At 38.9% G+C, this 17,379-nt stretch overlaps 1 protein-coding gene across 4 annotated transcripts in view; it reads left to right on the top strand.

Moving 5' to 3' along the window:
• Window positions 1–17,379, top strand: part of nrg2a (neuregulin 2a) — a 115,386-nt gene that overhangs the window by 86,050 nt on the left and 11,957 nt on the right. For 3 of the 4 annotated variants that reach the window (XM_084731178.1, XM_084731175.1, XM_084731179.1), the window contains exons 4-5: window positions 3,458–3,578; window positions 10,906–10,964. In XM_084731178.1, the coding sequence (XP_084587304.1) occupies window positions 3,458–3,578; window positions 10,906–10,964 (180 nt within the window). Of the gene's footprint in view, window positions 1–3,457; window positions 3,579–10,417; window positions 10,495–10,905; window positions 10,965–17,379 lie in introns of all 4 variants that reach the window. The other variant, XM_084731176.1, reaches the window with a different exon arrangement.

Consider the following 17,379-nt stretch of genomic DNA (forward strand, 5'->3'; position numbering starts at 1 on the left):
AGAGAACAGTAGATTGTGGTCGATTAGAATATATTTCACAGGATCTGCAGCTTCTGCGATAAGTTAATTTGCCACTAGTTTACCATTACAGCTGTGCAGGTGGATGATGCACACTGATGACGTTTTCCAATATACTGACTTGCATTGCAACCTATGATTCAGTAATTGTGATCATTGTACATACAATTTTAGTTTATTAGATCCATGTCGCACAGTGTGGCTCGCAATGAACTTATGAGATTGCTGAAATCTCACAGTCTGTGGGAGGCTTTACACACTGGAACTTTAATTCTGTCTTTACACTGATGGAGAGGGATTTGATTAATCCACCAATGCCACAAACTTTGAGGTCTTACTCTGGACTTTGAATTTTCAAAGAGATCAATGCCCATGGAGGCGTTGTGTCAAAAAGGAATCTGTGACCTTAAAATAAACAAAAGTAGATTGTGGTCGATTAGGATATATTTGGCAGGTTCAGCAGGTTCTAATAAACTAATTTGGGATAATGATCACCTAAAAAATTCCCAAAAAGTACCAGATTACACAAGTTATCGTGTTGGCTAAAAATAATGAGAATGAGTGAAAAAGTGAGTGCAGTAAAACAGATTTGGTACGACCAGTAGCCAAATAAACTTTGACAGCAGAACATGTCCAGGGTTCACATATGAGCCGTGATCCTTCCTGTGTGAAGTTTACATGTTCTCCACCTCCTCGTGTGGGTTCTTCTCCGGGTCGTCTGTTTTCCACCCACAGTCCACCCACATGTAAGCCAGGTGGACTGGAGATTATGTGTGAGTGCGATTGTCTGTGCGTTAGCCTGCCTTGCAGAGGACTGATGATCTGTCCAGGACGTTCCCTTTCCTCCCACCAGTGCATTCTGGGATTGGCTGCGGCCCCAGATACAGAATAGAGATTCATGCAGCCTGTTTTTTGCCGCCTTTTGTTTTGAGTGTTTTATGGTTGAAGACTGCACAAGGCTTCTATTTTGAGCGTAGGAGGGTTTTTTTTTTTACAATGTTTTCAGGTTCTCTCTTCCTGACAGCTTTGTCTGATCTTTTTTACGAGGTGTTTTACACGCCAGCACTCCAAGCGAGAGGTCAGGTGTGACGATGAGGTAGTCCTGATTAACTGGTGAACCTGGAAAGGTTTTTGGAAAATTTTTGAGGTGACAGTGGATGGGTGCCGTGGTATGTTGGAAACATTAAATCATATCTGGGGAACTTCAACAGACCAATCACATGACAGCTTGTAACTTAAGCCCCACTATATTACCTTTTTCTCACTAAAAACGAAAGGCAAGTTATAAATCACAACTCGCACAGTATCGGCATGTCCATCAGATTAAACCAGGTAAAGATTTATGATTTTTTTGGGTGGATATTTGTAATAGTAAACCTTTGTGACTGTCAGAACATGCAGGTAGTTTACCTGAATACATGTTAACAGTAACAATCAATTCAGAGATGGACAGTATTTCAATTCAACATATTTAAAATACATTTACTTTTGAATATTTTGTCATTTGTATTTTGCCCAAAATACAGTGTAACAAAATACTTTAAGAACTTATATTTGTGTATTTGACATAAATACATTGTTGAATGTGTAATTTCATTCTCCAATAAGCCACATTTTTAAGGGAAGATTTTGATATCCAGTCACGTATCTGGACTGTATGTTTGGAGTCGGAAAGTAACACAGTAGCTTTTTGCAGAGCGATGACCCATTTTGGTAATAAATGATATTTACTGACAAATAACACAACATTTCCAGTTGTAGTTAAAATATTATGTTTGGACTTATTCATACTGGCAAGTGAGGCGCAGACTGATTTGCTTTGTTATGCTAACTAGGATGGGAATTTGACTCTGTTTTTTTAGCTAAAACAGAAGTGTGCTTCTGCACAAAGCAGAGCACGCTTCTCCATGCAGAGGACTGTCAAACTAACTTCTCCAACTGTGTAACAAATGGGAGTTGTGAAATCTAGTCCTGGTGGCAAACAGCCTACTATATGTCAGAGCCAGTGGTCCAGCTGAATCAAATCCTGGTGCAATTTCTTGTCACAACATTGTGCACGACATGGCTGCTGAAGCTGGTGTATTGTAGCTGTAAGGGTCTTCAGATCGGAAACTTCTGTGTGCCTACCAACGACCTGTCATATTCTTGTGAAGGTGCAAATAGCGTCTGACAGCAGGTACACGGTTGCAATCACGTGTCAACATCTGACATGTGAAGCACACTCCTCCCTTCTCAAGCCCAATCCTGCCACTGTGTGCACCTCTCTCAGCGCTCCGCTTCCTTCAAATGTCCCTGCTCTCGTCCTGATAAGCAGACTTCATCCCAAACATATTATATCTATTGAGTCGGGGGGATTAAGTGCAGATACATGACATTTTGGGCCATTCCAAGGACCTGAGTCAACGCATAAACAACTCCTACGCTATGTCAGGGAAATATTTATCTTTGCTCATAGAAGTTCTTCAGATAGTGTCAACACTGCTTAGAGACACAATTACATTTGTAGATGGAAAACTAAGAGTTCTCGTGGAAATACAAGTGTATAATATGAGCAAAGCTGAGAATACTTGTTGAGATGCAAGACTATCATTCTGATAAAAATAACAACCATGTTCGTATGAAATCAAAAACCCTGTGCAGGATCATGTATCAATGTGCCTCCTTATTTTATTCTTAAATCATCATTTATTAATCTCACTGGGGCTATTAAAGCAATAGTTCAGATGATTTGAAGTGGGGTTGTATGAGGTACTTATCCATTCAGCGAACTAACTACAGCAGATGCTGGTCTACATGTCCACAGTTAGGAGAGGCAGCAAGGAGTACCAGCATGGAAGCTAAGCAATGGACTGCTGTGAATAGGGTCAGCAACAAAACCACCTTTTAGCTACCTAAAAAATAAGTAGCAGTTTAAGTGTACACTATATTTAGAATATTTTTATTGCTTTACATTGCAGTCAGGCAGCCTCTTCTGATGGGAAACCACTGTTATATAAGCCAAATCTCTCCAAACCAACCAAACTCCACAGGCAAAATCAGTAATTTTACCTTGCAGAACACGGGAGATAATTGGTCTAAGATTTTGAAACATCACAAACTAACTAACAGATGGAGGCAGCAGTAGACCAGCAGCTTCTGGGTTCTGTGAGGTAAATTAAAGTAAAGTATTCTAAATAAAGTGTACGCTTAAACTGATGTAGATTTTTTGAGGTGTTTTGTTGCTGACCCTGTCCACTGCAGTTCATTGCTTAGCTTCTGTGCTGGTTCCCCTCCCTGCTTCTTCAAACTGGGGGAATGCATTGTCTACCAATAACACCTCCTGCCCACCACTTCAAATAATCCATAGTATCCCTGTAACATAGTCAAACTGGCATTAAATCAATATTCAAATTAATATAACTGGTGGTAACATGTTTTTTTTTTCTTTATTTGTTCCCAGTAACCACAACGCCATCTCCAGGCTCAGGCCACGCCAGAAGATGCAATGACACAGAGAAGGCCTACTGTGTGAATGGCGGCGACTGTTACTTCATACACGGTATAAATCAGCTCTCCTGCAAGTGAGTTATCTCCTTTGTTTTGGACACATCATGAAAAATTCATCTTTGTTTGTCAACCTCCATAATGAAAACTCCTACTATGACATTTTTACTCTTGTAATATTCCTCAACATCCTAACGACAAATTTTTATCCTGCTGTTTATTTTCATGATAGCACTTGATTTCCGGTCTTCTTTCATTCGGCAGCAGCAGCAGCAGCAGCAGCAGCAGCAGCAGCAACACATCACAGGAAAATGCTGCCAGTCTGCTTAACTACCCACCTGTTGTGTATTTTAACACTAATAATGGAGTGAGGCGGTGGTGTGCTCATCCTTTTAAGTCATGTTTAGTGTACAGGAGGGCTGCACATTAAAAGCCTTTTCAAAATGTCATGAGTCACTGGTTTAGTAGTGAGCAAATATTTATGCCTGTTAGAGGCCCCCAGTGAGGTAAATAGAATCATTGCTTACATTTGAGGTCCTTGGCAGAGGGGATCAAGACCCGTGTGTAAAGTGTGCTGGAGGAACCGTGTATCTCAGCTTTTCAGGAAGAAAACAGGTTGACATTATCACAGAAACAACCCTTTTTTATCCTTTGACATTTAGATTTTAGTTTGTATTAGACTTGAGGTTGAGAAACATTATTTGGAACGATGTTCAGGAGGAGTTATCATTTAAAATAAACAGTTTTCTTTTGTTTTTTTCTGTTTTTCAGAACACTGACAACCTTTCATGTGTTGGGATGCAATGATGAGTCAATTTATTGATTTAGTTGAAAATTAATAGGGTAATATTCTGATAATGAATCAATCTTTTAAGTAATTTTTTAAGCAACCATGCCTCAGTCTCTGGTTCCAGCTTCTCAGATGTGAATATTGGCTTTTTCTTGGTTTTCTTATAAAAGTTTTGGTTCCACTTTATTTTACTGCACAGTAATAAGATGTAACACGCCATGAATCATATGTCCTGTAGACAGTGGTAGACACTTTATTATACCCTTATTAAGCTTTATTAGACGGTAACTACAAACACATTACAACAGGTCGGTACTATATACTTAAGTGTATTAGTGCCCATGATTAGACCCTTATTAGACTTTAGTAGAGAGATTTGAGAACAGAACAACAGAACAGTACTGTAAACTAAAACTTTTTGTTTTCAACATTAAGACCTTTATTAGACTTTTTAGTTTATAGTACAGTTCTGTTGTAATGTGTCCCAAACTACCCTCTAATAAAATCTCATACGGATCTGCAACAGGGTCTAATTAAAGTACGTATTGTTTCTACTTTTTGTTTGTACTTTGATGAAAAGTACACCTTGTTAAGTCTTATTGGTGTACTGTAAAATAAAGTGCAACCAAAGCTTTTATTGTTTTCTTATTTTGAGACAAAAAAAGTTAAAAAGTGAGTGCCATAACCTGACATGACACGCTGTTGCATTATTACATGTCATATTTTGTTTTACAGGAAGAAAGCACAATTGGATTTCAGTTTCTTTACTGACAGCACAAAACAGACACAAAACAGATTAGTATACAGTTGTATAGTATATTATGTAGTGTTTTGATAGGCCTTTTTGTTGGTCGAATAAGAACGAAGTGTCACATATTGCCTCAGGTCTTTCGAGAAAACAAGTAAAAATGGTTTGCAAAAATGAAAATTGTCAGTATTATAATCAGATTTATTGTGAAAACAAATTTGTCCTCTTTTTTGGGAGAATTTACCAAAAACAATTTTCCCATAATAATACAAAACCTAATATGCAGGAACGAAGGACAAATCTGTTCAGGTCTTGCCGATATTTCTTAGCCTTAGAAGTGTGAGAACTGTGCCAAAATAGGTGTAAAACTGTTTCTGGATGATCATCACAGAAAAAACTGTGTTTATGTCTCGTATAAATTTCTGCATGTAGTTACTGGCAGGGTAATATTTCTGAATAATCTGATAGGATAACTCTTTAATCTTATTTTTGATTAATTATTTCTGTGGAAGCATCCAAATTCCTTTTTGCTGTAGCATATATTGTTAAATAAGTGCACAATACAATTGGTGAAGTGATCTAAAGGAGTTTTAAAGGCAATTATCGTTTCATCTTGTCTTCAAACTGACTATATCTGGATCTTGGACTACAGGTCAGACAAAACAAGCAATTTGCATATGTCAACTTTTGCTTTTGGAAATTGTGATGGACATTTTTAAGTATTTTGTAGAGCAAAATATTAATCTGTTAAGCAGGAAAATATCAAGCGGTGGTAGCATGACGGCAGATCTCTGGTTCGAGAAGTTAAAGCGCGAGAACGTACAACAGCAGGACGTCTCCAAATTAGCTTCATTTTACATTAGTACATTAACCGTAAATGTCATGCAAATATATAACTGGTTATGTTTTACACTGAAACACCTTGAAATTATGTTGTATTTTATAATTCTTTATTATCACCATCATTATTATGTAGCTGCACTGGCTGAGGAGTCAGGGAGAGGAGTGAGGAGTGGGCGAGAGAGACAGTGTGGTTGAGAGGAGAGGTGAGCCGACCCAGGCAAAGCTCAATCCAGCTGGACACCCACCTGAGCTGGACTGAGGTGCACCTTCACGGCTGCTCCTCTTTCTTCTCCTCTTTCTCCTAATCCTCATCTCTTCCTTCAGTCCTCAGCCCTCCATCCTGCTAAAACTACTGCAGGTGGAGGAAGCAGAATCAGAAAGTGGCTCTGAAGTTTGATAACTCGTGCACAAAATTACACTCAGGGGTTAGAGCCAGCATCAGGATCTGACATATTGTATGTTATTGATCATAATTGTTCTGTCCTTGTTTTTTTGGATCCCGATTTACACACAGATAGAAACACTCCAGCTGCTCCAGCTGTCATGCTGAATAATCTGTTAAAGATGATCTGACAGCGGTGATCTTTGCTGCGCACTTTGCAGGTCTATTGAGATTTATTAAGCTTTATAATTATAATAATAATTCCTTTTTTGTTGTTAGTGAGATTAACTTTAAAGACACGCACACGTTCAGTTTAACATAAATGAAAGGTGTGTGTGCACCTCAGCCAAGCATGAGACACACACACGTTTAACTTAAATATTTCTTGCTGATCAAAGACATGTTCACACTTTACTAATCCACACTCCTTTGTGGGGAAAAGACTAAACACAAAAGAAGATTTTTTGTGATTGTGGAGACACACGTGTGCCTCGGCCAGTTGCGCCGGGTGCTATCTTGTGCAAACAGACCGACTGCGCCATAGACTTCGACCAGGTTAAAGCGCGAGTGGTTTTTATTGTAATGTGCAGAGTACAAGATAGTAAATCCACCAGGCCACACCTTCGTTTTGCCATCACTTTTTGACCTGCTGCCCATGACCGTACAGATTAGACACAAGTTCATTTGCTATCTTGCAGACATGGCAAAAATGGCACTTGTGCTGCTATAAGATAGCAAAACCACCCGCACCGGCGGCACAACGGCTTTGCGCCGGGTGTAAGATAGGACCCAAACGGTTAGAATCATTGAAACCAAATAGCATATTTAAAACAGAAAATATGCTCATTGTTTCTTGTCATGGCTGGCAGATATTATGTTACATGTTCTGTTCAGCCATATGTCATCATAACATAAGTCCTCTGGCTGGTTTGATATAGAGCTGAAACACTGGCGAGGCTCCTGTGCCCAGTTGGCCCAAGGAAGAATGCTCGACAAGCAATGAGGACATGGCTGCAACAGCCGTTCAATACGCTGTGTACAAATTGGAGGCAGCAATAACTCAATTGCTGCAGCTAATTCACTCACGGCTGGGGCATGGGTCCAGAAAAGTTGGATAATGCAGTGAAGGCCTGCAGGGATTTGTTGCCCCACAGCCATCTCATTCAATATAGGCCAGGCTTCACTGGGTATTACTCACTGGCTAAACAAGTCCTGCAGACAGCTAGCCCTACTTTTATGCCCGGCTCCTTCACTTTGAGGTATAAACTTTGTTTGGGAGCGAGCTAAGGTTAATAAATGACCTAGAGTAAATAACTCACTAAAGCACTAACATATTTTTCCTGTTATAGCCTTCACTTAAAATGAATTGTTTTGAACATATCAATCAATCATAAATAATTGTCATTTTCACACAAAACATATGTCTCTTTTTTGTTCCAGTCTTATTGAAAATAATGTAATTTCTACATTTGGGGGAAACCTGGGGGCACTTGTAACATTTTATACATTTTCATTCAAAACTTACAGACAATGTGAAATGCACTAGCTATCTTTCAATATATTTTAATACAAGAAACATAAAGATGTGCACTAATTAATAACACAACTGATATACTTACACTAATAAGGACAAGACTGTAATTTTGAATTTAATGCAAGAAGTCAGAATGCTACAGTTTCACCCTTGGTGGGGGCAGCTGCAATAGTTCTTGGGGGCAATTGTGACACTGATAAAATAAGCCATATTGTTTCAAATTCTTTCAGGTGTCAGGCATCATATGCATTCAAAACAAATTTTTATTTTTGCAGAAGACTAGGAAACTATTCAATTGAGTTTAAAGTAATTTTACATCTAAATTTAGTTTAATATGTTCATTCACTGCCAATAAGAGACAAGGCACTCAATAAAAAAAAAAGAATTTAACCAATAGCCTTACTTTATTTTATTTATTTCAAATGTTCTATAAATGTCGTTATAATATTGTTATTGTGATTTTATGTGGTGACAGTAATCTGATATTGTGATAGAACTCGTGTGCATTAGTGGTCTTCATTGCATTGGAAATTATTTCCTGAGAAAAACAGAATAAAGTCAGAATTATCTACAAGGTGCACAGAGAACTTTTACCAAATGACCTCTGTATGGGACTTGAGAAGGGAATGGTTTGTTTAAGTCTAGTGTATATACAGTATGTACATGGAATAACACATGGTAAAATCTTCATTTTTTATCTCCTAAGTGTTATATGTTTATTTTCACTTAAATTCTAATGAATGATGACAATGATTTATGTCCCCTTTTGTAAACCCAGATAAAAGAGTGATAACTAAGTTTGCAGCTGTACCACAGTGGTTTTTTTCACGCTCATCTGATTTTTAAATTATGTAGCGACGGTTTATTTCTTTCATCTTTCAGCCAAGTTTCTTTGGTCTAGGCGGTGCTATGCCCCAGTCAAACACCATCACTCAGGATGAGTAATTTAATGCTGAATGTTATGGTGCTCCTGGGAGGCGTTGTGTGAAACCAGTAAATCACGAGCAATGACCTTTGTTGGATTGGTGGTCCAGTTGTGACTGCGAGTGGAATGTTGGTGCCCCTAAAAGAGTGACTGCTCATCCTAATGGGATTATAATGAGGAAATATGGTTTGGCCCAACACGCCTGATGGTGATGGTACAGTAGTCTGTCTTCAGTTACAAAAACATGAAGCTACAGGTCAAAAAACTTTTCATGATTTATGTTTCGAAGTGTCAGTAATGAGATCTGTCCAGTCATGCTATTCCACTGAAAAAGAATCTCCATATTCAAATGATTGTTTTAGAAGCAGAAATACAAATTCAGGGTTTTATTTCCTCTTGAATTGACTACTTCATGACTTCCTGTCCAGTGGTACAACAGTCACATTTGCAGGTTATGAACACAGCTACCAGGCTCCCAACAGGCACCAAGAGAGAAAAAACACATTACCCCAGTTTCAGCTTTGCTGCACAGGCTTCCTAGGATTGATTTATTGATCACCAGCAAAGCAGAGCATGGTTCTTCCCCAGATACATTCCATTTTTTGTCTGTGTACTCATGAACGCTCCTCTCTCATTTCCTAAAATACAGACTGAGGTCAAAAGAAGAGCAGGCTTTTGCTGTTGGATCCTCTGAAACCAATATTACCTTGAATTTTGCCCTTTTTTTATTATTACATGTTTTATTGTTACTATTATCATTTGTAGTGCTGTGGGTCACGTTTAGTAAGAGTGTATCTATAGAAACACACAAATTACTTGCACATGATCTTGCATCAACACATGCTTTGCTCCAACATGTGTTTTGCCATCTTGCACTGGTCACATCAAGCAGTTTGGAGCTGTGGTATCGAGCCACCAGGTGCGACTGAAATGTTTTCGGTTCACTTTTGCAGAGCTGTCCATTACAACCATTGACAAAAATACATATGTCAGTTGTTGGCAATAGAAGAGAGTATTGTGTGTCTATCAGTGACCAAGATATATTACAAAGGGGAGAGGGGCAGATGTTATGAGTCCACGAATGACCTACGTGTGTCCCATAAGCTAATTTATTCCCTTTCCAGGTATAACAGAGACAACGCAGCTTCTTCCATGCTTATAAGGCTCAGAAAATCCACCAACCAGTTATTTTAGCTAAAACAGTTGGCTTTTTTGACTCTCTATTTAATAGTTAATAATTGTTTTGTTGCAAATATTACAGTTCTTTAGTGGAAGTATATGAATAAACAGAGATTCAACTTATTTGATATTGTCTATGGCTCCAACTCACTATTTGGACTGCTGTGTTCATTTTTAAACACTGGGAATTTACATATTTCTCCTTTAATATTATTTTAAAATGAGTGTGAAAATTATTATAATTTGATTAAAAAAAAAAAGTTGGCATAATTTATTGTATTACTATTTTGATGGAAATATGAACAGGTGTCCATCACTAATGTTATTGTGAACACACTAACACTTGGGTCACCTTTGGAAGTGACAAGTTTCCTATTATTCACTTTTTTTTGTCTTTATCCATATGGCTTCTCTGTGACCTTTAACAATATGCTATTAAAGGTTACAGTAATATTTACTGTGCACCTCACTTCCTGTGTTTATCCTTTTCATAACACTTGTCTGCTCCTTCCCAGATGTCCGGATGGATACTTCGGCCCTCGATGCTTACAGACTGAGCCGCTGCGGTTGTACATGCCCAATCCTTTCAAAAGTATGTTAACTTGATATGAGCAGCTGAGAACAGAGACACAGTTGGCACTGGATTACCTCTGTGGACTCCCCCCTCCACCCCACAGTCCTCTTCCTCTTTTCTCCTCCTCTTTCTCCTTCTCAGGTCAACACGCAATGAGCTGTGCACTACACCATGTACACGGTGGTGTCATCCATGGGGACACTCTGCTTCTGCTGTCTGTTAGTTGTGCTGTTGTTCTAATTCTTTGTCTTCTCTCCCTCCCTCCCTCCTCCCTCCATCCCTCTTCACTTTTTCCTTTTTCGCATACTCCTTTTCACTCCACCCTTGCCCTCTCTCCTCTCTCTCGTTCTGTCTTCCTTCTCTTTCTCACTCATCCACCCTCCTCCTCCTCCTCCCTCTCTTTTTGTGGCTTTTGTTTCTTCCCATCAGGTGTCCAAATGACTTTACTGGTGATCGCTGTCAAACCTACGTTATGGCCAGTTTCTACCGTATGTCAACTTCCTCTTCTGTCACTCTGTCAGACTGTCCTCGTGTCTGTCTGTCATGCGTGCATGCTGAGTGCAGAGAGATTGCATTAATTTCCTGTTATTACCTAATAGTTGTGTCTGTGCCTCCACCGATGACTCATTCACAAGCTGGCATAGTTTAGCAGAGTCTGTTGTTGTGTTTGGTCTGCATGTGATATTGTGTGTGGCCTTTAACTCGCAGTATATTGCATGTGCACTCTCAGGATACGATAGAGTAAGTTCGATAACAACAAGTAGGAGGCTGAATTTGGATGCTTTGTCGAAATTGACTTGCACAAAGTCAGCTGCATGTAACAACACAGTCTAAAGGCTAAACAATTACTAAAAGCCAAGCTTTAGCTTGCTTACTAATGATGCAATCAGCTGCAAACACAAGCATGTATAGGATGCCTATTAGAGCTGATTAATTGAACTCCAGGCCTGATTAATTAGCATTAACTAATACTGTAGGTATGACAAAAGATTGAATGTGTTAGGGGGTGCACTGGCTTAACTGATAAAGAAGTGTTTGTTATGGGCATCACTGATTAGCTATGTATTCCAGACAAATCAGAAATAACATGTAGGATTTCCTCTAAAATATATTTGCATTAAATTGTGACTTTTTAAGGTGCAATGTGTCAGATATGGCCTGAATAGCATGAATGAGTCCTAAAACCTGGGAACGGAGTGAGCATTTTAGCATTTCTGCTTCTCTCATTTCAAAATCAGTGGGTTTTCTGAATGGGTTATTCAGTATTGTCTTGAAATAAGGTCAGTGGTTAACATAAGCTTAAGAGGGTTTCATGTTTTGTTCTATGACATTAACAATGTCAGAAAATATCTTGCTGCTAACAAGTGCCAAAATGAGATGACAGAGGTTGTCATGGACTCCCTGGTGATTGCATTTACACTTGAGACAATATAAAAGTGTTGCTCATATGTGACATTATCAAGGGAATGAGAGGAAATAACAGTTATGATGGTATGTCAAAGATGTATGCGTTTTGTCTTGCAGATATTTGCTTAAAGGAACATCACCCCAAAAACACATATTTTTCTTCTGGACTGTAGTGCTATTTATCCATACACATTTTTTTGGTGTCAGTTACAGAGTTTTGGAGATATCAGCGGTAGATATATTTGCCTTCTCTCCAATATAATGGGACTAAATGGCACATTTAAGTCTTGTGTTGCTCCAAGCACCAAAAAAATACATTTGAAATACTCAACACCAGTGTATCTTTGTGGAAATCATGACTCAGCAAGGACCAAGACCAACACAGGACTTCCGCCATCAAGTCCTGATATATTTGAGAGAAGGCAGAAATCTCTACAGGTGATTCCTCCAAAATGTGCATTTTAGATTTTGGGGTGGTTTCTGTGAGCATGCTAAACAGCCAGCCCCAGCCTGATCTGTCTATTCTGTCTCAAGAGGCCATAGTCTGATGCAACCAGAAGTTCAGCACATGAACATTGGCAGAGCCAATTCTGTGTGCATTCCTCTGGGCAACAACTGCATCTTACCCCTACTACCATGATCAAAATCACTTCCCCTCTGCCAACTTCCGCTCACTGAAATGACTGGAGGCATCGAGTTACTCCACAGTGGTGCAGCTCTCAAGGGCCACTTCCTACAGGGCCAGCTGAGCTAACAACAGCTACTAGGCTAGCTATAGCTGAAGAGTATGTTGGTCTGGTGGTGATATGCTGCCCCCTATTTGTTTGGAGTTGCCTTTGACAGGTGGCCATATCACACACATTGCTCCTTTAAAAGCTGTGCATTTGTCAGTATGTAGGTGATATGAGCCAACATGACAAAATTCCAGTTAGCTAGGTTATAATTTTTGACTAAAATGATTATATCTCAAAGATAATTTGGTATTTCCCAAAGGTCCAATCATTTACAGCAAACATTCAAGTGTTAATGTTCTCACTCCATTGATTACAGTTGCTTAAAGTGGAATATACAGTACATGCTTGTACAGGCTGGACATCACATTCCTTCATGACATGCCAAGCTGTTAAAAAGAGGCACAAGTCTTTTTTTTTTTCACTTAAATCAGCCAATAACTAGTTCAAGACCTCAGTTACAGAAACTCTCTAATACCACCGAACATTCGGCAAATTGCATTTGTCGCAAACACACATTGTTTTAGAAGTAGCAGCAAAATGGTGCTCTAACAGCAGATGTCCTTAGCACAGAGTTCATGCGCTGTACTAGAGTGCCGTGTCAAACGGCTCCGGTAGCCTGGGGTAGAGAACCTTGCACCGCTCCACACGGCAACATCAGCAAACACATCCATCAACTGCAGAAATATACCAGGATTAGACGAAGGTTTTTGGAAAAGTATGGCTTGATAGATCTCGCCCTCGAGGTTTTTCTATTTGAAAAGTATCCACCTTGATCTGAAACTATGCTTCTTTAGATGATCAGCTGCAATCTTAATTGTTTTACACTTCATTATTACATGTTGGTTGATTACTTGTTAAGTATCTGAAGTGATATTGAAAGGCATGAGTGGCATTAATGAAACATAAACCACTGAGATCGCATGTAGACCTGGTTCTGTGAAGAAAACGCAAGGGTAAAGATAGTGTATAATAATAATATAGAATTAAATGCACAGTCTATAATTCATGTTAGATAACAGCGAAGAAACTCCTGCGATCTTCCTGCATATTTGTCAGCGTCATGTCTTTGCAAGCCCATGTGGTTGCAATTCAATGCAACATTACGGTTACAAAATTACTAACTGCATCTGCTTTTGGAGTTGCCTGATGCTGCCTACAGAGTCTCATCCGTATAGTCTGACTCGCAGCTCTCACACACACTGTTTGTTGTATGTTGGCTCAGAGTACAATGCGAAAACCCCCTTCTTAACTACAAGTAATTTCATCTCACATTAAGTCGTAAGGCACTGTGCTGAAATTACTCGTTTTTTTGGCAGAGTAGACAGTGGTGTGTGGGAGCGCTTTTTCCTACACTCGCTCGCTTTTTCTGCATTCTGCTGAACTTCAGTGCAGCTGTGCGACGACACCGTTTATTTCCAGTTCTCATCCAGCCACATGAACACACACCAGGCTTTGATTACATGGTTTACATGCTTATGCAGAGTTTCTGCAGGTTCTCAGGACGTCAAAAATTATCTGAATTTTAAACCCTAAAATGTCTTAAATACAATCTTAACATGTCTGAAACTATGAAGTTAACATTACGGTTATAGTTATAAGTTAGATTTGACTTCAGTCTTTGTTTTAAATGTGTGTTTGGAAAAAACAGTTATATTGATGATGCTTAACTACAAAACCAAACCAACATTGAACCAATAAGCACTAATGTATATTGTGCATGTACTTTATTGTATGTATATGTACTATATTTTGTATTGTAGGCACCACCTCTACTCCATCATTATAATTTTTCAACCAGTGGCTATAGGTCAAAAGGGATACTTTGGATTTTTCATTGTGGGTTTATATGAGGTACTTATCAATATTTGCTGGCCTGCAAATTCCCAGAGAGGAGAAGCAGAAAGGAGTACCAGCACAGAAGCTAAGCAATGTACTGTTCTTGATAGAGTCAGTAACGAAAGGGATTTTAGCCACTTGAAAAAGTACCAACCTAAAAAATTCTATATCATTTTAAGAGCATGCTATATTTAGAAAGTTTTCAGTGCTTTACTTTGCTGTCAGAGCCTTTTCCGACACTAAAACTACCTTCATATGAACCAAATACCACTCTCTCCAAACCTACCGAACTCCATGGGTGAAACTGATAATTTTACCAGAAAACAGGACTTGCTGGTCCGCCGCTGTATCAGTCTGTTAGTTTGTTTGTGTTATTGTGTGACTTCAGTGTTTTAAAAGGACAGTTCAGATTCACTAAAGTCGCACAACATAAACACATTCAATGATTGAGGTAGACCAGCAACTCCTGTGTTCTAGGAAGTAAAATTACTGATTTCACCCATGGAGTTTGGTAGGTTTGGAGAGAGCAATATTAGTCATATATAAAGGTGGCTGACTGTCAGAAAAGGCTGTCTGATGACAAAGTAAAGTGGTGGAAATATAGTGTACACTTAAACCGATATCGATTTTTTTAGGTGGACCTTTTTAAGTGGCTGACATACGTTTTACTGCTGAGCCCTTACTAAGCAGTACATGGTTACTCTCTGTACTTGCTTCTTCAAACAGGGGGCTTACAGACCAGCATCTACTGTAGGTAATATACTGACTATCAATAAATACCTCACACAGCACACAAAATAACCCGAATTATGCCTTTAACCTTGCACTGGTTGAAAAGTGCAGCTCCACATTAGGCACCAGGTTCACAAAAGCCACATTCAAACATGATAGATATAGTGGATGTAGTGAGCTTTAATGGCCTCTCACATATTTCACATTTTCTCCTCTCAATTAAGGAGAATAAATCAAATTTTCTCAGCCACATGTGCATGCACACACATCCATTCCATGCTTAAAGGCCCGCCTTCTGGAGGGGCGCCTCCCATCCCCAGGAGATACCAAAGAGAAGGAGGATGGCTTCTGCTCCTCAGCCATAAGGGCTTGGCTTAACAAGAGCATGTTGTCATAAGAACAGCTGGGACTTGCTTCAACCCAAGTAAAGCAAGTGAGCTGCCAGAGATATGGACTCAGCTGGTTGGTGCAGCCTCCCTATGGTCTCACTCTGCCATATAATATAAAGTCAGACTATAATTCTTCTTATTCAGTGTGATTATTCTAATACTGTGCAGATACACTCCTTTTAACTTGCCTGTTCATGTGATGGGTGTGTTCGGGTAAATAACAGTGTAGCGTTTCTAGAAAGTAGAAAACTGAAAGTACAGGTAATCTCAGCAGATGACGCATATTTTCCCCATGCAGTAGTAATGAGAGTGGCTATGCGCCTATTATGTCCTATTCCCATTAGGAGATTTTGTTTGGTTATGTAATGAAATTGCACTTTCTGCAAACCTGAAACCTCTTTTAAAATATCACTCATAAAATGTAGAACATAAGTGCCTCCACTGACAGCAACAGTAACAGAATGTGCTGAGACTCAAGAAATGTTGTAGTTTGATTAGAATACATGGTCATTACGCTGTTATAACCATGTCATGAACATGAAGGAATCTTTCTTAATTAATTTCTTAAATTATGTAAATTTATGTGAAAATTGTTTGAGACGTCTTTGTTTTGACAACTTGATAGAAATCAAGCCTATAATGTCTTTGTTATGACAACTAGACATTAAGCAAGCCGATAATGTCTTTGTTATGACAACTTGACATTAACCAAGACAAAAAATGTCTTTGTTATGATAACTTCATAAAACAATTATACGTGTGTCATGAGTATTTTCTTTGACCTCACGTGAAGGGGTACATTTTGTACTTCATAAAGATGTCATTAAGTTTTATTACACCATCAAATGCTTTCATAAGACAGTCATGAATAATTTACTGGATTTTCACTAAAGTGGTCCCATTTGGACTTGCTCATAGAGAGAGAATAAAGTGCTAAAGTGGTTTGCTTGCTGGCTTTAGCTCCAGGCACCCTGAAGCTAATCAGGCAGCTAGCTCCAAGGCTAACCAAGCTAACTAGCTAATGTCAGCTACAGATCATAGCAGACAACAGTTAACCTACTTCAGCAACAAACCATCTATCCATGAGCTAACTCTGTAAGCTCAGTTACCATGGTACTGTACTCTGTCATCACAGTGGCCTTATGACGCTTAATGACATCTTTATGATAAATCCAAATGGTGCCACTTTACTAGAGGTAAAGGAAAATATTCAAGACATACTTAAAATGGTCTCATGACAGTCAAAAGTGTCAAAACCAATCACATAAGACAGTATACTGTAACGTTGAAACATATAATGTGAGAAAAGTTTATTTAAGACATTTTTTCTTGGTTCATGTCAAATTGTCATGACAAAGACATAGCTGGCTACTGGCTTTGTTAATATCAAGTTGTAATAACACACATATCTAACAATGTAAACCTTGCCATAAAAATTACACAGTTGACTGAATGACTCTGACAACAGTCAGAAACATTCATCCTTCATGCTTATGACAGGTGCCATGACATGTTTATGACTGTGTAATGACAGTCTTATGCACATCCCTTCAAATAAAGTGTTACCAACTATATTAGCCACAAAAATCCCCAAATTACCGTGAAATTGTAGTTGTGTAGTCTAGTTTTGCAGTGTGGTTTGATGTGTGTGTTGCATGCTGTAAGTGTGTTCTGGTGTCTCGTCTTTGGTGTTACTGACCACGTCAGTCTGACAATTACTGACAAGTGTTTGTTGTCTCAGTTATTGCCTATTTTTGTGTGCTCCACTGTATGTTAGAAGGTGCCACGCCCTTAATCTGGTCTTT

Source organism: Lutjanus erythropterus, chromosome 11, assembly GCF_056507025.1.
Source record: "Lutjanus erythropterus isolate fLutEry1 chromosome 11, fLutEry1.hap2, whole genome shotgun sequence".
Lineage (NCBI taxonomy): Eukaryota > Metazoa > Chordata > Actinopteri > Lutjaniformes > Lutjanidae > Lutjanus > Lutjanus erythropterus.